The sequence below is a fragment of the Lepidochelys kempii genome, chromosome 15 (assembly GCF_965140285.1).
Source record: "Lepidochelys kempii isolate rLepKem1 chromosome 15, rLepKem1.hap1, whole genome shotgun sequence".
In the NCBI taxonomy this organism is placed as follows: Eukaryota; Metazoa; Chordata; order Testudines; family Cheloniidae; genus Lepidochelys; species Lepidochelys kempii.
In genome coordinates, this window is record NC_136394.1 from 2,323,632 (window position 1) to 2,343,328 (window position 19,697).

The 19,697-nt window shown below is 51.9% G+C and overlaps 1 protein-coding gene and 1 non-coding gene across 10 annotated transcripts in view; both read left to right on the forward strand.

Annotated features, from left to right (window-relative positions):
• The window catches only part of AP1B1 (adaptor related protein complex 1 subunit beta 1), a 79,898-nt gene extending 61,843 nt beyond the window's left edge, over positions 1-18,055 (forward strand). For 7 of the 9 annotated variants that reach the window (XM_078848964.1, XM_073313034.2, XM_073313026.2 and 4 more), the window contains 8 exons: positions 643-672; positions 783-923; positions 1,818-1,963; positions 3,906-4,035; positions 4,883-4,967; positions 6,073-6,159; positions 12,742-12,896; positions 15,794-18,055. In XM_078848964.1, the coding sequence (XP_078705090.1) occupies positions 643-672; positions 783-923; positions 1,818-1,963; positions 3,906-4,035; positions 4,883-4,967; positions 6,073-6,159; positions 12,742-12,896; positions 15,794-15,868 (849 nt within the window). In that variant the 3' untranslated portion in view covers positions 15,869-18,055. The remainder of the gene's footprint in view (positions 1-642; positions 673-782; positions 924-1,817; positions 1,964-3,905; positions 4,036-4,882; positions 4,968-6,072; positions 6,160-12,741; positions 12,897-15,793) is intronic. The other 2 variants (XM_073313029.2, XM_073313028.2) reach the window with 2 other exon arrangements.
• Positions 3,037-3,136, forward strand: LOC140899028 (small nucleolar RNA SNORD125). Its single transcript, XR_012155195.1, has one exon. It is a non-coding gene; the product is annotated as a small nucleolar RNA SNORD125 (small nucleolar RNA).
• Positions 18,056-19,697: the final 1,642 nt, after the last annotated feature.

Consider the following 19,697-nt stretch of genomic DNA (forward strand, 5'->3'; position numbering starts at 1 on the left):
AATATAGCTAGCCAACCTCCCGTGTCCTCCCCTCACCCATCCCTGCTCCCTGTCACTCTAGCATAGAAGGAACAGCTGGAGATTGTGAACCTACTATCGTGCCTACAGTGGGGTGTGAAGAAATGCCATCAGTTTGGTGCAAGGCCATCAGACCCATGTTTCATATAGTGCTGTCCCACTCAAATTGTATCCAACCATCTTAGACCCTTTGGGGCTCCCACTGGGCTCCCACCTGCGCCGGCCCCCAGTACCCCACCTCCAAGACAGCAGAGGAGAGAGGAACTTACTTTAGAAGAGATGGGGAGTTCACCGACGCTACTTATAGAACTATCAGTCTCTCAGGCTGTCTCCGTCCTTGTCTGCTCTTGGTTGATGTGTATGATGCTTAGCTTGTTAGATGCTGGGGAAAAAGAGCAGATCTGAAGCACAGTGAAATAACAGATGTGTCCCAGTGCCTCGAAGCCACAGGGCCTGCTAAGCGGTCTTGGAACAGTTCCTGACCCCACCCTTTGTCCAGTGCTTTTTAAAGAGCCGTTGGTAAAATGGGTCATGGCTGCGTGTGCTGGAGATCCCCCATCTGGCCTGCTTTTTATTCACCTGCCACTGCTCTCAGTGATGTTCCTGTTTCTTGTCTCTTTGCAGCTGAGAAGCGATGTAGGAGGCAGTCCTGCAGTGAGTGTGCATCTTCCATGTTTACCAGTCTGTCGCATTTTGCACCTTCCTTTTTGTTCTCTCGTTTCTTTCATGCCACCCAGAGTAACTGGCTTCCTTGCTTCATACAGATGAGTGGTACTACCTTTACAGCTCCCAGCACGGTGATGCCTGCAAACCTCGGGCCGCCCCCCAGCAGTGGCTTGGGAGACCTCTTTGATCTGGCCGGTGGCGTGGGCACACTGTCAGGATCCCATGTGGCACCCAAAACTGTGAGTGGCCCTGCCTGTACTGACCTCCCACCCAAGGCTTTGGCTCTAGCTATCTGGGCTCTAACATTGCCAGGCCGTATGGACTGCTGCTGTTAAAGATCAACATGGGGTGGGGATCCATGGGCAAGCTTTAAGCTGCCCCAAGCTGGTAGAATTTGGGGATGCCCCAGGAAGGTGGTGAAGTGTAAATCCTCAGGTGAAATTTTGGAGCGTCGTGTCCTGCCTAGTGACACATGGAGGATTTTCAAGGGTGACACATACGTTTAATGTGTCTTAGATATCCTCTCTGTGTCCAGGTGGGTAAGTCTATTAACAGGGCGCCTCCCCGCCCTAGGACTGCTGGTGGTGGGATGGTCCCCCTTTGAGGACGGGCTGCCACTTGTTAGGCCTCAGAGTGAAGGAGAGAATGAGGGCTGATCCCAGAGAGACCTTCGTCCCTAGAAACCTGAGCCTATCTGTGCATAGAGGCAGCACTAGTGAGCTTGCCTGTGTTCTCACCTGCAGTCCCTTGCAGGGATTCACACCCCGGCCCACATTAATGACTCCTTCCAAGAGCCAGTCAGTGTACTGGGAAGATGTGACGAAAAGGGCCTGCATCCCCATGGGCTAGAAAGCGCCTGTTCCTTCACAGTGAGGTCACGTGCATGTCTGGTATGTTCCCTGCCTTTGTGAGCTGGAGGAAAGCCAGGGAATCTTGATTTTAAAATCCTTAACTTCCTACCTGTAGCAGTAAAATGTTAGACTTACAGGTAGACTGTCTGACTCTGTGCTGTCAGGAGCTCCTGCTCTTGAGACCTGGACTCCTAAGTCCAGTTTGGCTCCTCTATGATAGCCAGTTCACCTTGTGTTTCAGATAAGGTCAAAATCATCATCTTCTGTCTTCACATAATGTAGGTCTGGCTCCCAGCCATGAAGGCCAAGGGCCTGGAGATTTCTGGCACATTCAGCCGCCAGGTGGGCGCCATCTCCATGGATCTCTTACTAACTAACAAGGCCTTGCAGGTCATGTCTGACTTTGCCATCCAGTTCAACCGTAACAGGTAAAATACCTGCTGGGCTGCTAGTGCAGCATGCTATGCATCAGGTGATCTCAGGGGTCTGCTCAGCTTGGGGAGGGATGCTGTCTTTGGCAGTGTGGGATATGGTTGGAAGCAAGGGGTGAGCTGTCTCCAGAGCTCCTGTTGGCGCATTCATTTGGGAGCACAGTTGGCTGAACTTGGCAGTGGCATAACCTATAAGCCCCTGGCCTGGCAGGTGGGTCTGTTGCTAGTTCTGGAAGATCGGTGTTGCTGAACCAACCATATGCTCATGAGATCTAGGCTCAGAAAAGACCTTAGGCAAGCTCTGGCAAGAGAAGTGCTGGTATGTGCCCTGGATGCTGTCGGATGCTGGTATGTGCCCTGGATGCTGTCCTGTATGCACTGCACACGGCATATCTCCTGCTGACCAGCACCTGTGACTTTACAGCCTGTCCTCTTGGGGTAGGAGGCAATGGTGGATGTGTGTAGGGAACGGGCAACGGGCAGTGATAGCGCTAAAATTACTGTGGGCCTGTCTAGACACACACATAATTCGCTGCGAGTGGGGGGTGTAAATCTACCCTGCACTAGCCTGCTGCTGCGCACTAACGGCTCCGTTGTTCACTTTGGTGTGTACTCACGTTTCAAAGTGGAGTAGGTCTGTGGTGAGCTCTGATCTACCCCACTTTGAAGTGGGAGCAGATCAAAACGAAAAATGGGACTTTTAGTGTGCTGCAACAGGGTCCATGTGGACACTTAGAGCACGGTAGGCTAGGGCAGAGTAGATCTACGCCCCAGCTTGTTACGAACGAAGTGTTCCTTTAGACAGGAAGGAAAACCAGTGACCACGTGTCCACCAACCTCTGGGAAGCAGAGCCTGAGTTTTCCCTTCAGTCATTCTAGGGCTATCCCTGCTCCTCTTGCCTTACAGCCTGGGGGAGTCCAACCCTCGAGGGAAGCTAACCCTCAGAGGCATCTTGGTGCTCAGCAGAAGGTCAGGCTGGACAAGCAGTAGAAGGACGTGGCTGTGGAGCCAGAGGGCAGGGGTGGCCACATAAAGCCAGGGCAGATAGGGCGTCCTGTAGTCCTATCAAGGTAGGAACAGCCTCCCGTGATGATCCTTCTCTCCCTGAGTGCCCATGGTGATGAGTAAACCTGAGCCTCTAAGAAGTTGACTGAAGAGGCTGATCCTCAGTTAAGAACAGAGATTGAATGAGGCCTCCACCCCCGTTGCTGGTAACGGGTCCTCCTTGTTAACCGTGTGTCTTCCTGCTAAGCTGAATAGCGCTCCCTGTGTGTTCAAAGGAGCGAAAGGCACTCCAGCCCCAGCTCACAGGGGTGGCTGAGGGCTGTGGAGTTGTCCCTACTAGCATCATAAAGGCCTAAAACGTAAGATTCTCAGGCCATTTGAGACCCAGCATGAGGTTGCTTAGAAATAAAGATGCAGGGTCTCCAGGCTTGGATACTTGCCAATGCCCCATACCCACCATGGTTGAGATGTAACAGGTTTGAATCAACAACCTGTGATGGTCAGACATGCCATGCTCTGCTTTGACTGTGGATGATCTGGTGTGTGGCTGTTGAACGTGCTGCTCCATAGTTTGGGAGGAGGATTTGAATGAAGCGTGTGTGAGAGGTAGTGATGCCACGTGAGTGCCCAGCATAGGCAGAGAGAGGAAGGAAGGAGTTGCGGAGTGGGAGCAGACAGACTATCGGTGTGGTTTAGTGTCCCTGAGCACATCACAGGCTGGAATTGCGCAGGCCAATCTGCCACACTGCCAGATCAGCAAGGTGGAAATACTTACAAGTTGGTGTATCCACCATCCAGGGAAGGAGATTTGACACGTGCTGCCATTAGCATCCTCCCACCACCTGGCAGGAAACTTACAACAAGCAACAGAAATCCTAGCAGCTCCCTCTCTCTTTCCACTAACCCACCTACTCTCTTTGGGTGTCCCCACAGCTTCGGCCTGGCGCCAGCTGCTCCTCTTCAGATCCACGCCCCTCTTGCTCCCAACCAGACTGTGGAGATCTCCCTCCCTCTGAACACAGTTGGCTCTGTCATGAAGATGGATCCTCTCAACAACCTCCAGGTGAGGCTGTATGGAGGAGGCAGCTGAAAGCACACAAGTGTCATTAATGGACCAGTCTAAATGGCACAGTGAGGATGGGAAGGGCAAGGAGAGCCACAGTGGAGAATCTGAAACTCGTACCAGCAGCTGTGCATGTAGGGACTGGCCAGTCCTCTGAGGGAGCTGGACTCTACAGATGGAGTTTAGTTGGGGGAGCAGGAAGGGAAGCTGAGGTGAAATGGATAATGCCAGAATATTGAGATGGGACATGGAGAGATGCAATATTTCCTTGATGCCTTCTCTCTTTCTCCGGGAAAAGGGAAACCTCGTTCTGGTCCAGTGTCGAGCTCTGACGCAGGCCTGGTTTCTCTGCTTACAGAACAGGGAGCCCTTTTCAGCATATGGCTAGGCCAAGAGATGCCACTGAATACACTCTCCCAGCTTCACAGCGTGCTAGCTCAGTACCCATGCTTGGCTTGTGGAAGGAGATGCAACTGATCTTTCTGCTCCAGCTAGTGAGTGGGAATGGGGTCTAAGAGGAGGATAATTACAGTGGAGCGTAAGATTGTAGGTTCGGGACTGGCTGCTGTTCTCGTTTTATCACTGTTCTGCTCTTCAGTTAAATAATGCTGGCAGTACTTAGCCACTGTGAGCACATTGCGACCAGTTTAACTCTTTGCCTAGGAGATTAAAGGCTGGGATTGGAACTCAGGAGTTCTTGGTTCCCAGCCCTGTGCTGATTCCACCACTAGACGCTGTGCCTTGCATCAGATACATCAGTACATGTCATGTCGGATTTCACCTGTGAACTGCCTTCCTGGGCTAGATCAGGAAGAAAAGCTAACACCCTCTGTCCCCTTGGTACCAGGTTGCAGTGAAGAACAACATTGATGTGTTCTACTTCAGCACCTTGTACCCACTGCACATCCTCTTTGTGGAAGATGGGAAGATGGGTGAGTTGATGGGATTCTCTATCCTGGAGTTGGTGGCAGAGATAGCCAGACAGGGTGTGGGTGAGTGAGTAAATGGAAGAGGGGAGGTAGTATAAGAACTCCCATAGGCAGTTCAGAAATGTTGCATGTATAGATGCAATTCCACCGTTGGTCCTTGGATGATGCTGTGTCCTATTCAGATGGAATCCTTACAGTGTGGTATTTCTAGCCCTGTAGTTCATGACTCTTGGACCTCCTTTTAAGAGAAATGAGAATGAATCTGGGAATGTCGCACCGCAGGGCTGAGCTCTGATGAACAGGATGGGAGACATCAAAGCCGGGTTAACCTCTGCCTTAGTAAGCCTGGAGTGGGGGCTGAATTGCTCCTTATCAAGCTGTTAGTCCTCACGGCTTTTCTCTTCCACCGCTTTCCACAGCAGGGCTTGGGAAAGGACTGGAGACCGTTACTGAGCATAACTAGAGCCAAGCCCCACTTTCATCTGATTCTGACCCTTCTAGGAGTCCTCTAGAATGCGACTTTTGCTAGCGTGCGTACATATGAAAAATATACACGTGTGCACACGAACACCTGTCTACACAGGACACTATCACCAGGCTTAATGTTGCAGCAAGTCTGTAGTAGAACAGTGCAAAATTTAGCTGTTTTCCAGTACAGTTCTGCCCCCATTGTTCAAAGCCTTGATCATACAGTCATGCTTTTCTTGTATCCATTGCTATTTTTCTTCTCATTAAATACTTTAAACAGGGCTGGACTATGCTTTGGTAGTTCATTTGGTTTAGTTTAATTAAAGCCACTTTATTCTGAATGGGTGCCCACACGGGGGTTTAACGCAGTTTAGCTAAACCACTTTCAATTCCAACCGTTAGTTAATCTGGATTAATTTTCCAAGTGTCCCCATGTAGACAAGTCCTAAGGGAATAAAGTACTGATGCTGACCTCCTTCCACAGATTGCTGGAGGCTGCTCCCTGTGGGTGTCTGTGGGAAGGAGGGGAGCCCGTCTTTAACGGGCTTGGGCAGAGTTGTTTGTCCAGAGTTGATGTGCAAGTGAGGTGGCTAATCCCCCAGGGTTCACGCCGGTTACCTACTTGTGTCTCCTCCTCCAGAGCGGCAGATGTTCCTGGCCACCTGGAAGGACATTCCAAATGAGAATGAAGCCCAGTTCCACATCAAAGATTGTCCTCTCAGTGCAGGTGAGTTCCTGTAGTTCAGCTCTTTCAAAACGGGGCCCGAACTCATTTTAGTGTTGAGTTGGTTTGGGCTGTGCCTAGTGTCTGCAGGCTGTAGAAACCTCTCGGCTGGAATAATCCACCTCTGCAGCGCCAAAAGCAACACTTTTCAAAGGCAGCACCAATACCCCGACCCTCTGGCTCTGATTTCCTCTGGAGTGACAGCAGGTCCTGCCAAGCAGAGGTGGCTTGACTTGATTAAGAGTCAGTGGAGTAGATCGCTGCTTTGTAATGCGCCTATGGAGCCCTGTCCAACCAGGGTGCTCATTGAATGCTTCAGTGCCGCCCCTTCCTGCAGAGAGGTTGTGGGCAAACACGTCCCTGCCGTCTTAGTTCCTCCCTGCTGCCCGCAGAGGTTCTCTTTCTTAGCGACCCATTAGTGCCTGAATGGCCTTCCCTTGCCAAAGCAGAGCCCATTAATTGCTCCGTAGTGCTGTCGAAGAGTTCTGGATCAGATAAACTCCTGCTGTGTAATCAGAGAGCAAGTCTCCTCTCATTTCAGTTCCTCCCACACCTCCTTCTCCCCTTGTTTCCAAGCAACTGTGGCTGCCTTGACTGGCTGGGATTGTTAGTCCTTGTTTTCTGCCTGGGGTCAGATGTCAGGTTTGAGACCGTAGGAATCAAGAGGGTGGAAAACCAATGCAGACCAAATCCGTTTGTCCCAGCTGCTTGTCCCAGTGCAGCACAATGTTCTGACCTTTAAGAAACAAGGTAGAGGAGACTGAGTGGCCGAGAGACTCGGTAACAAGATACAGAGCTCCTGCTTCGATTGCTTGTTCACGTCCATAGGTGGGCGTGCGCCACTGTAGCTCCCTGCACCGGGCCCCGGACAGCAGGGACCCTCAGGGGAGCTGGCAACCCCAATGGGGGCCACTAGGCCATTGGCCCTTCTGGACCCCCTGGGCCTATCAGGAGTGCCAAGGGGCCCCATCCAGGGCAAGTCACTCGGTGCAGCGTTCCCGGTCCCCGCATCGATGCCAGACAGTGCCAGAGACGGTAGTATCCAGGCCTCCAGCATCCCCCCAGCATAAACCAGAGAGAGGCACCGAGCCCAGGGAAAGGGACTCCCTCCCTGGCCTGAGCCAGAGGCCCCTCCCGTAGAAGAAGGGGAGCAGGAGGACCAACCAGAGCGGGTCGAGCAGCAGCTAACCTCCTCATCTTCCCCCGATGAGGCGGTGGTGGGTACAGAGGTGTCTGTTCCTCCGCCGACAGACCATCGAGCCCACCAGGAATTGCTGCGCAGGGTCGCCCAAAACTTGGGGTTGCAGGCCGAGGAGACGGTTGAGCAGGAGAACCCCATGGTGGACATTTTGAGCCCCAAAGGTCCATCCAGAATAGCGCTCCTGCTCATTAAGACCATTCAGTCTAACTATAAGATTATATGGCAGACCCCGGCCTCCAACAGCCAAAGATGTGGAGCGTAAATACTTTGCCCCATCTAAGGGCTATGAGTTCCTGTTCTGTCACCCTAGTCCATGCTCCCTGCTGGTCTCGGCGGTGAACGAAAGGGAGCGCCATGGACAGCAGGCCCCGGCCCCTGAGGCGAAGGAGGCGAAACGCCTGGACCTTTTTGGTAGAAAGGTGTACTCTTTGGGGGGCCTTCAGTTGAGGATTGCGAACCGGCCATCCTCAACAGGCACAATTTCAAATCCAGGGTGGCGGTGGGGAAGTTTAAGGACAGCCTCCCACAAGGTTCCCAACAGGAGTTCACGGCCCTGGTGGACAAGGGCAAGGCAGTAGCCAAGACCTCTCTCCAGGCCTCCCTGGATTCGGCAGACGCAGCGGCTAGGACAATCGGGATGGTCATGAGGCGCTCGGCATGGCTCCAGGAGTCAGGCCTGCCGCCCAAGGTCCAGAATACACTCCAGGACCTCCCCTTCAAAGGGTCCGGACTCTTCTCGGACCAGATAGACGCGAGGCTGCACAGCCTAAAGGACTCGTGAGCTACGCTTAAGTTGCTGGGTATGCACACCCCGGCGACCCAGAGGAAGCCCTTTAAGCTGCAGCATCCCACTCAATGCCAGTACCAGCCTTGCCGTAGGCATGAGCCTTACTGTAGGCGAGGCAGGGATAAGAGGCGACGGCGCAACAATGTGCCAGGCCAGAACCAAGGCCAGCACAAACCCCAGCCGGGCACTAAGCCAGGCTTTCAAAGGTGCGCTTGAGGACAGCGTACCAGACCAGTCACTGGATCCATCCCTTTGTTTCCTGAACCGCCTGTCCGTCTCCCGTGTGTGGTCCACCATTACATCAGACCGTTGGGTCTTATGTATGGTGCGGAACGGGTACTCGCCTCCCTCCCACCCCCCTTCCCTGTCCCTCTTCAGGGACCCCCTCTCTCTAGAGAAGGAAGTCCACTCGCCGGTAGAGGCGGTGCCACACAGCCTAAGGGGGAAGGGGTTCTACTCCCGGTACTTTCTCATCCCCAAGGCCAAAGGGGGCCTTCGCCCCATCCTAGACCTGCGCGGGCTCAACAATTTCCTTGTCAAGGCCCAGTTCTGCATGGTCTCTCTGGGCACCATCATCCCTTCCCTGGATCCGGGAGACTGGTATGCTGCCCTCGACATGAAGGACTCATACTTTCATATCGCCGTCCACGCAGCACGTTGGCGGTTCCTACGCTTCACCATGGGCCGAGAACATTACCACTTTGCAGTTCTCCCGTTCGGTCTAGCTGTGGCCCCAAGGGTGTTCACGAAGTGCATGGCGGTGGTTTCAGCCTTCTTACGGAGGCAAAGAATCCAGGTGTACCTGTACCTTGACGACTGGCTCCTGGTGGGCCGATCTGAGGCGGAAGTGCGGGGCCATGTGAAGATGGCCCTGAGGTTGTTCCACGAGCTGGGGCTCCTGGTCAATGTCCCTAAGTCCATGCTCGTCCCCACGCAGAGAGTGGAATTCAGAGGGGCGGTCCTGGATGCGGTGCAGGCCAGGGCAAGCCTTCCGGTGTCCCGATTCTGGGCTATCCAGCAAGCGGTCACCTCCCTGCGCCAGTTTCCAAAGACAATGGCCAGGTGCTGCCTGTGGCTGCTGGGCCACATGGCAGCATGCACGCACGTGGTCAGGCAGGCCAGACTGAGACTCAGGACTCTGCAGGTGTGGCTCGCTCGGGTGTACCGCCCAGGCAGGGCCCCCCTGGACTTGGTAGTGACAGCCCCAAGGGACGTGCTGGACTCCCTGCTGTGGTGGCAGTCCAAGCCTGTGGTTTGTGAAGGCATCCCCTTTGCCACCCCACAACCAGACCTGATGCTGGTGATGGACACGTCAGACCACGGATTGGGGGCTCACCTGGGGGACCTCATGACACAGGGGTTGTGGTCTGGAGCAGAGCGGTTGCTCCATATCAATGTGAAGGAGCTCAGGGCGGTTCGTCTCGCCTGCCAGACCTTTCACACCACTCTGAGTGGTCACAGCGTGACAGTTCTGACAGACAACACTCCTGCCATGTTTTATATAAACAAACAGGGCGGGGCTCATTCCTCGCCACTCTGTCACGAGGCTCTCCTCCTCTGGGAGCTTTGCATAGCCCATGCAATTCACCTAGAGGCGTCCTATCGCCCAGGGGTACGAAACGAGCTGGCGGACTCCCTCAGCAGGTCGTACCGCATGCATGAGTGGATGCTCAGGGTGGACGTTATGCTTTTGCTCTTCTGCAGGTGGGGGTTTCCCCGGGTAGACCTAGAAAAGGAGTACTTGTGGCACCTTAGAGACTAACCAATTTATTAGAGCATAAGCTTTCGTGAGCTACAGCTCACTTCATCAGATGCATATCGTGGAAACTGCAGCAGACTTTATATATACAGAGAGAATATGAACCAATACCTCCTCCCACCCCACTGTCCTGCTGGTAATAGCTTATCTAAAGTGATCATCAGGTGGGCCATTTCCAGCACAAATCCAGGTTTTCTCACCCTCCACCCCCCCACACAAATTCACTCTCTGGTTAGTCTCTAAGGTGCCACAAGTACTCCTTTTCTTTTTGCGAATACAGACTAACACGGCTGTTACTCTGAAACCCGGGTAGACCTGTTTGCCATCAGGGCCAACACCCAGTGCCCGTGGTTCTGCTCATTCCAGGGTCACAGCCCAGGCTCGCTCCCAGACGCATTTGCGATCTCGTGGAGAGGGGGCTTGATGTATGCCTTCCCCCTACTCCCCTAAGTGCACAAGGTCCTACTTGAGGTGCACAGGGATAGGGCGGCGGTGATCCTCATCACCCCAGCCTGGGCCCGCCAGCACTGGTACACGTCGTTCTTAGAGCTGTCGGCGGAGGCCCCAGTAGTCCTACTCCTATACCGGGACCTCGTTACACAGGACGGCGGGCGGCTTCTCCATCCCAACCTACAGTCACTGCACCTGGCTACGTGGAGGCTCTGTGGCTGAACACCCTGGAGAGCCAGCGCTCCCTTCCCGTGCAGCAGATTCTGCTTGGCAGTAGAAAGCCCTCTACCAGGACGGCCTATGTGGCCAAGTGAAGAACGTTCTCGTCTTGGTGTGAACCCCGACAGGTGCGGCCGTGCCAGGTCCCGGTGCAGGCCATCCGGGAGTACCTCCTGCACCTCAAGCAGCAAGGGCTAGCCCCGTCCTCACTCAGAGTGCACCTGGCGGCCATCTCCGCCTTCCATCCGGGGTTCTCGGGGGACTTGGTGTTTTGCCACCCAATGGTGGGACGGTTCCTTAAAGGGTTGGAGAGGGTGTTCCCGTACTCCCACCCACCAGTCCCTCCATGGAATCTTAACCTGGTCCTCTCTAAACTCATGGGACCCCCTTTCAAGCCCCTCGCTTCCTGTTCCCTCCTGGATCTTTCCTGGAAAGCGGCATTTCTGGTTGCTGTTACCTCGGCCAGAAGGGTGTCCGAACTGAGGGCCCTCACCTCTGAGCCACCGTATATGGTATTCACAAGGACAAGGTGCAGCTCCGGCCGCACCCCAAGTTCCTCCCTAAGGTGGTCTTCCAATTCCATTTGGGCCAGGACATTTGTCTGCCGGTGTTCTTCCCAAAACCCCATAAGGACACGAGTCACTGCAGCTTGTACACCCTGGATGTGAGCGCACCGAGCCTTTTCGCAAATCCGCGCAGCTGTTTGTGGCTGTGGCCGAGACATTAAAAGGCCTCCCAGTGTTGGCACAGCAGTCTTCGTCTTGGATTACAAGCTGCATCCGGGCGTGCTATGAGCTCGCAGGTGTTCCGGCCCCGGCAGTCACAGCCCACCCGACCAGGGCGCAGGCAACTTCCACGGCATTCCTGGCACAGGTCCTGATCCAGGAGATCTGCAGAGCAGCCACCTGGTCCTCGGTACACACCTTCACGACCCACTACACGGTCAACCAGCAGGCCAGAGAGGACGCAGCAGTTGGCAGAGCGGTCCTCCGAGCAGTTGTTCTGTGACTCCTCCCCTCCTCTAGAGGTAAGCTTGTGTTCCACCTAATGTGGAATGGGGCCGTGAACAAGCACTGGAAGAATTAAAAACGGTTACTTACTTTCTCGTAACTGTTCTTCGAGATGTGGGGTTCACGTCCGTTCCACCACCCACCCTCCTTCCCTTCTGTCGGAGTCGCCGGCAAGAAGGAACTGAAGGGGGTCGGGCCGGCGGGGGTATGTATGCACGGTGCAGTGGTGCCACTCGGGGGGCCCCGCCGGCCCAACGGGAGCCCCTAAGGGAAAAGTTTCCGACACTCGTGCACACAGCGTGCGCACACCTAATGTGGGCTGGACGTGAACAGCACATCTCCAAGAACAGCAGTTAGGAGGAAGTGAGTAACCGTTTTATTTCACCTCTGAGCTGTTTATTGCAATCCAGCTTGGGACAGAAGTGAGCAAATGCTACTGCTGCTCAGTAATAGTTACCTGAAATGAGCTGCCCTTGCATTTGCCTAGGGGCTCATGCCTCTGTCACAAAAGCCACGAACCCCAGGTGGCGTTTAAATGGAGCCCTTGTCAGGGTGCTAGGAAATAGTGAATTGACCCTGTCTGTGGGAGGCCCAGCTAAGCTAGGCCCAGCTCCTCCCTTTAAGAGTCAGTATATGGCATAAGGATGCTGGCTTCAAGGGGAGCTCATCTTCACCAGCAGTTCCTTAACAGACCCCTGCTAAAGTCTCTGCTTCTTCCACCATAAGTCTGCAGTGAATGATACAGAGGATATTTTTATGTATGTAGTAGTGCTGTGGATTTGCTTGGACAGTATATTTGCCTATGAGCCACAAACATGTGGGGGGGAGAAGGCTGGCTTACAAGCCGGGGGGAGCGGAGCAGCTGTTTTTGCAGCTTAGTGCCATGTGCTAAGAGAAACAGAACCCTGAATTTGGGTTTTGGCGAGTAAACGAGAGGAACAGCTTGTCACATACTTGGCTTTAAATTCAAAAACTTCACACAGACTCTTACTGATCTGGGATCTCAAACCTCTTTTAAGCAAGGTGTGTATGTTCCAGGCCTCCTAACCAGAAACAGCTGATTCCTGCAGCACACTGCATGGTGATATCCAGTTGACATAGTATTTCCAGTGCTCCTGTCCATATCCACTCAGCTGTGTCTGTCTGTCTGTCCACACAGATGCTGTTAGCAGCAAGCTTCAAGGCAGCAACATCTTCACCGTTGCCAAGAGGAACGTAGAGGGCCAAGACATGCTGTACCAATCTCTCAAACTGACCAATGGGATCTGGGTCCTGGCAGAGCTACGAATCCAACCCGGCAGTCCCAGTTTCGCTGTAAGACCAGCTCCTCCCTCCTGTTCCAAAATAGGCTAGCAAGTGGGGTTGCCAACATTGTATTTCAAAAATAAGGGACTGTTCTCTTAGCACTCCTGCCCCGCCCCACCTCCCAGTATTATTAGTATTAATAACAACACTAAGCAGGACTCACCTCCGCTGGCCTGTGTTATTTCATACTACTTTATGCATCACTCAGCAACTCCCCATCTTGTTGGTCAGAGGTGAAGAAATAAGGGATGTGCCTTGTAATTAGGGACTGTTGGCAGCCCTACTAGTACCCCTCAAGACACCAGGCTTGTCCCCCCACCTCCTCTGCTTGGAAATCTGAATCAGGGCAAACTTTCTCTTTCAGTAAACGTTCCTCTGTGGTGGTGGGAGCCCCAGACACAGCAGCCTGGTGTTAGTGTGGGTGGTGTCCTTGGCCAGTCTGTCTCGTTGTTCAGATGGGTGATCTGAAGTGGCACTTCATTGAATCATAGAATCTCAGGGCTGGAAAGGACCTCAGGAGGTCATCTCGTCCAACCCCCTGCTCAAAGCAGGGCCAATCCCCAGTTTTTGCCCCAGATCCCTGAATGGCCCCCTCAAGGATTGAACTCACAACCCTGGGTTTAGCAGGCCAATGCTCAAACCACTGAGCTATAGCTCCTCATGAGCCACCTCCTGATAAGCAAGGAGTTAACTTGAGCTCAGCTTTCCCTGGCCCTTGTACAGGTGCCTCTTTGGAATGGGCTGTGAGCTGGCTGGTGGGAGAAAGTCTTCAGGAAGACAGGACTCCTACTTGGGCCCATAGGACTGGAGTGAGCTGCAGGCTTGGAAGTTTTCTGTTCCCCTTTTTATTGTGTTAACTCTTTGATTTCCGGCTATAAGTATATACAGCGGAACCCTTCACTGACTGCACCAGCTGAGTTGTTTGACAGTTTATAGGGACACAGGATAAACGCTGGGGAAACGTATTAGATTAGACTAAATCATTTTTACTGTGTTAGTAACACAAGTAAAAAGAAAAGGAGGACTTATTTATTTGAGCATAAGCTTTCGTGAGCTACAGCTCACTTCATCGGATGTAGGTCACGAAAGCTTATGCTCAAATAAATTGGTTAGTCTCTAAGGTGCCACAAGTACTCCTTTTCTTTTTGCGAATACAGACTAACACGGCTGTTACTCTGAAACCTAACACAAGTAAAGAAAATGCTTATTTTCATAGTGTTCCTTTAAATTCAGACTGATTCCTTTAAAAAAAAAAAAATATTCCCTTGAGCATGCATCCTGGACAATAGAGAGAGCCAGACAACAGCAGCTGCAAAGAATAAACCCGAACGCTGATGATTGCAATTAGCCCTGCATGTACCTTGTCTGAGACATGAGTGCTCAGTCATCAGAATGTGATTTCCTGAGTTCTTTCAGCCAGCCCCAGCTGAAACTGGCTGCAGAGGTTCCCCTGGCAGTTTTTTTGTTCTGTTGTATTCTGATGAGCTCTCAGTTTGCATCTGGGCTCACATTTCTCTGTATGTTTTGTTGCTGCATGCCCACCGCTGGCCTGCCCCGATGTTGCAGGATTTGGAGGTTAGCAGAGTATTTTTTCCCCCCCTTTTTTCGCTGTATACCGCTGCCCTCATCATTTCACCCCTGCTGTTCCCTCCCCCGTCCGCCTCATTTCGTTTCTTTCCCTTGTTGCTGCCTCTGGCACATGCTGAGTAGCATGGGATGGCCTGGGGCCGCTGAGGCATGGTAGATCCAACCACAGAAGGAGAGTTTGGGAAGGGGGCTGGGGGAAGCGAGAACCACAGCTCTGAGAACGTGAAATGCCCCCCACACACACCCTCACACCCTTCTGGAAAATGCTAGCAAAGCATGGCTTGGCCCAGACTTTCAAAAGTGACTAGCCATTTTGGATGCTTAACTTGAGTAGCCTTAAAGGGGCCTGCATCTTAAGTGCCAAGCACCCACCCTCTGAATATCAGGCCCATTTTACAGTGTCTCCAGACAAATACCCCAAAATGGATGTACCCAAAATCACTAGTGACTTCTGAAAAACTTTGCCCTGATGACTGCACCGTGTGTCCAGCCCCCAAGTGGACCTTGCCAGTCGTGTTCTGGATTTCTCCTTTCCAGTTCATTTCTGGTGTTAGGGACTAATTGAGCTCAAACCAAAGAGAACTGTGTACATTTAAATCTTATCTGGTAAGTAACTTCAAGGCATTAGTTTCAATTAAAGATGAGACATAACACTTCAGGTTCCTGCCCAGGTGAATAATGTATTAACAGACAACAATTCAAAGCCCCGAACAGGCAGAGGTAGGGAGAGTGCGTGCATGCACGAGTGACTGTCTCTAGCTCATTTGTGCTCCCTACAGCTTTTGTGCCTATAGATCACATGCATATGGCTTGCAAGGGACTCTGCCTCTCAACCTGCCCTGGGGAATGATGCTGGGTGAGGGAATGGATGGACGGGACCCAGATCGGAAAGGGAAGCAAGCGGGTGGTGATAAAAAATGTGGGAATCAACTTCTTTAGCCTAAATAACTTTGTCTCTAACCTTAGTCTCATGACTCGGTATCTCTGAAGTCAGTTTTACAACAACGAGGGGAGATGGCTGGTCTGTGTGGGATGGAGGTGAATTTTGGCCCATGGAACCCAAGGCCCGGTTGAGTGGCAGGGCATCGGAGGCTTGGCTTTGCTGCACATCCATAGCACCGAAAGCTTTCGAGGCTTTCTTCAAAGGCTTTGGATGACCATTCCACTAGGTCATGCTTCTCTTCACCCACCCCAAAACCTTTTGCTAGAGGTTCCGATCCAGTGCCCCAGTTACTAACTGCTGGCGAGTCGAAGGTGAGTGGCTCCCTTGCAGTGCTGAGTAAGCTGCCATTGAGTTGTGTTTCCCTCTTTCCGTGCAGCTGTCTCTGAAGTGCCGAGCGCCCGAGGTATCCCAGTATGTTTACCAAGCATATGAAACCATTCTGAAGAACTGAGGCACCCACCTCCTCCTCCTCTCTCTCCCCCCGCATCCCAGATGAGGAAATGGGGACCAGAACCTGTGGGCATGTTTCTTCTTGACCTTGGAAGGAACAAATGCAAGATCAAGATACTCTGGAAACTTCAAACTGGCGTCCCCCGACGCTGAAAATGGTGTGAGCGGCAGTGCCTAGCATTCCATCTTCAGCTCTCTGGGGATGGGGTGGGAAGAGGGGGGGCAGGGGGAGGGATCTTGTTGCAATTCAATGCATCAGTGGAGAATTTTTTCATGTGAAGTAATGCAGTGTCCTCTTTGCTGACGTTTCCCCTTTAAGAGCCCTGTTTTTTGCCCTTGTACTCTTACTGAAATTAAGAGCGTGCGTGAGACTCTGGGTGGGAAGGCAGTGCCCACTGAGTCTCATTACTATCTTCAAATCCATCTCCCCTGACCTTCCCAGACAAATAAATGAATTGACACTTTGGTGCTTAAATATGGCTTGTGCTACATCGCCAAGCCCAGCCCTGGGAAGTCAGTGGTGATGAGTCTCTTGCATTTGAACGCATGTATTGTCTGGTGAAGAATTCATTGCTAATAACCCCTCTTCTGATGGGATAGCTATGCTGAAGCACTGCTTCTTCCTCCTCCTTCCATGGTGACTTGTTGTTTGGGGTGGATTTGCTTCCAGTCCTGCTTGGGAAAAATCCAGAAGCATCACTTGTGCTGATCTGTGCTTAATGTGCCTCTGAGCCTCCCTTATTTCTAGGAGTGGACAATAAAAAGAGACTCTTTGCTGAAGCTTGGCACAAGTTCTCAGCCTGGGGGGGATTGTGGGAATTTGGGGGCAGGGGGTGGTGTAACAGGAGTAGGAAATGATTTGGGGCTCTGCCTCCGCAGATCGAGTTTTTTGTAACTTGCCAAAAGCTTTGTGTCTGCAGAGTGGACCGCTTCAAAGGCAGCTTGCTAATGATGAATCGTTGCCTTGAGTATTTTTTCAAGGCAGCAAATCTTCATTTAGACCTCTCCTTCCCCCTTTGAAATTTAACTGACCAAGGAACTTGCTTTTCTTTGTTCTGCGGATACAAGCTTCATTCCTTTCCCTCTGCAAGCCCTCAGGTTCCATAAGGGATGGTGCTGTTCCAGACCTGGTGCTCTTATACCCTGAAACAGTGAGAGCTTGGTAGATTTCATCTGCTCCTTTAAAAGGCTAGTTTGAGTTTACCCCCAAACACTGAGGTTCCCTTAAGCAGAGGGCTTGATCGCTTCCTAGGCTGTAGGGGTTTAACAGGAGTAATCTGTCTTGGAACAGAATAGCCCCTTTTCTTGCACTGCAACCCCCCATTCAGCATGTATTTCCTCAGTCTGGTTGGGGTAGTCAAAAAACCTAGGGGGCTAGGTACCACTGGAAGTCACAATCTGTACCCACAACTGCTGTGAAGAGGGCTGTTACCATTTCTGGGGGACATAATGCACGCTCAGAATTAACACAAGGAAGGACAAAATACACACTGTTAGTATTAGGGCCACAGTGAGTCCATAGGAGATGGCTCTGAAGACTAATAAGGGATGTACCAAACCATATGCTAATATTCATTATAATCCTCCCATCACCATGGAATGCTGGTTCTTGAATTGAGCTTTCCAGGAAGGAGTTTCGTCATTTTTATGACTGGTTCGCTAACCGCCCTGGGACACATCAGGCTTCTGTTGCTGTCTCTGTGAGGCTCCCCTCCTGTCTGTGTGCCGTTCCGATTCCTTAAACACAACAGCAGATGCGATCAGCCATCCGAACAAAGTCACTCCCCATCACTGTTCTCAGTATAGGTTTTGGTGGGTTGGGAGTGGGTGGCATCTGCATTTTTGTGCCCTTAGGGCTCGTGTAACTCTCCTGTGCTCATCAGCTACAGCAATCCCAGCAGACCTGGGGCCCGGCTGTTTCTCTGCTGAGCATTTAAGGCTTTTCCTATTTGTTGCTGCTGTAGTGGGGAGGGAGGGGAAGGGGATACTGCCTTTGGAAATCAGTGACACTAATGTTTTTCCCCCTCCAGAAATAATAAAAGCAATTGACCGCCCTTAAATAGAAGTGTTTGGTGCGAGTTTTCAGATCCCTACAGTAAATATAGTGTGTGTGTGTGTGTGTGTATAGTATGTTTTACTTGTGTTTTAAAAGAAGTAACATTGAATAAAGGTGACACCTTCCCATCAATCTGCTCTGTGTAGAGGACAGGGTCAGGGAAATAGACGGCTCCGAGTGAGAGATGCTCCTTCTATGCTGGTCTCTGCTGTCTCTGATTGCTTGGTTGCTAAATTGCCTTGCTACTCACACACACTTCTTCCACCTCTGGCATCAGTTCAGCCCTTTCCCCTGAGTTTATTGCTGCTGATCAGCCATGTAGCCTGCAGGGGAGGAACTGTCCTATTGAGAAATCAGAGCAGGGTTCTGTCCCTTCCAGAAGAGCTTTATACAGGTGCATTTCCCCCCAGCAGGACCCCAAAAGGGTTGTTTGTTACGAAGTAGCAGCCAAGGATTCCAGCAGCTTGAGCGTCCTCAGGCTATGTCTACACTACCGCTGGATCGATGCACCGGGGGTCGATTTAGCGGGTCTACTAAAGACCCGCCAAATCGACCCCAGATCACTCTCCGGTCAACTCCGGTACTCCACCCCGAACGAGAAGAGCAAGGTAAGTCGACTGGAGAGTGTCTCCCATTGACCCAGCGTGGTGTAGACACCGCAGTAAGTCGACCTAAGTTACATCAACTCCAGCTATGTTGTTCATGTATCTGGAATAGCGAAACTTAGGTTGACTTACTGCAGTAGTGTAGACGTAGCCTCAGTGTGGCGTCTGGGCCAGCCTAAGATGTTGGCCAGCAGGAGCTATTAAAACTTGATCAGCACTTTCCGCTCAGAGCGGAGACCACAGGGTGTTTTATGTATCTGAATCGTGTGAAGACTAGCTGATCACATCGCTCCGCACGGGCTAGCCACAACTGGTGTCGCCCATATGGCCGTCAGCTCAGGTGGTCATTGGTATCCATGCCATCCTCCCTCTCTCTCTGTGTCAGCCACTGACCTGAAAATCCAACCCCCTTTCCATTACTGCAGCCTTGGACACCTGCTACTATTGCTTTTCAGTCTGTCTTTGAGCTTCCTTCTGCTTGAAAGCCTGTGGAGGAGTATAGACAGCAATAATCTCCCCTTCACGGAATAGAGCAGGAGCTGACGCAACACACCCTTCTGAACACAAGAGGGAGCTCAGAAGTGGGAGTAGAGGAGAGAGTAAGCTGGGGAAAGCTGTTCCATTCCTCCTGTCCTAGTCTCAGGTATGTACTGCATTTACTCCTGTTCTCAACTCAAGTTGAAGTGGAATCCCTTTCCCAGTCTCTGCTGTGTCTTCAGGGGAGTAAAAGCTTGTATACAGATACGGACTTTATCGCTCCAGGTGGTCCAAAGTGGTTGGGTTGGAGGTAATGGGGAGAAGGTCTGGACTCCCATAGTCCTGCCCACTTTCTCTCCCTATCCCTCACTGCTGCGTGTAGAATATGTAAATGCTAAGGGTAAAATCCATGCCTCATTGAAATCAATTGGGAGTTTTCCCATTCACCTCAGTGGGGCCAGGATTTTACCTTCAATATTTTAATATGGGACTACCAACAGATAAGCAGTCTCCTGTCCCAGTGTATTTTAAGAGTGGGTAAGGAAAGGTCTGCAACAGTCATTTACTCTCGGCATTGGTAGACTGAGCATCAGCTGCCGATGAACCCTGTGGAATAGAAAGAGCCAAGGCTGTAATGCCTTGTAAGAGAGCCCTGCAGTGCAGCAGGAATGTGCTGCTTCGCTGAGCTATTA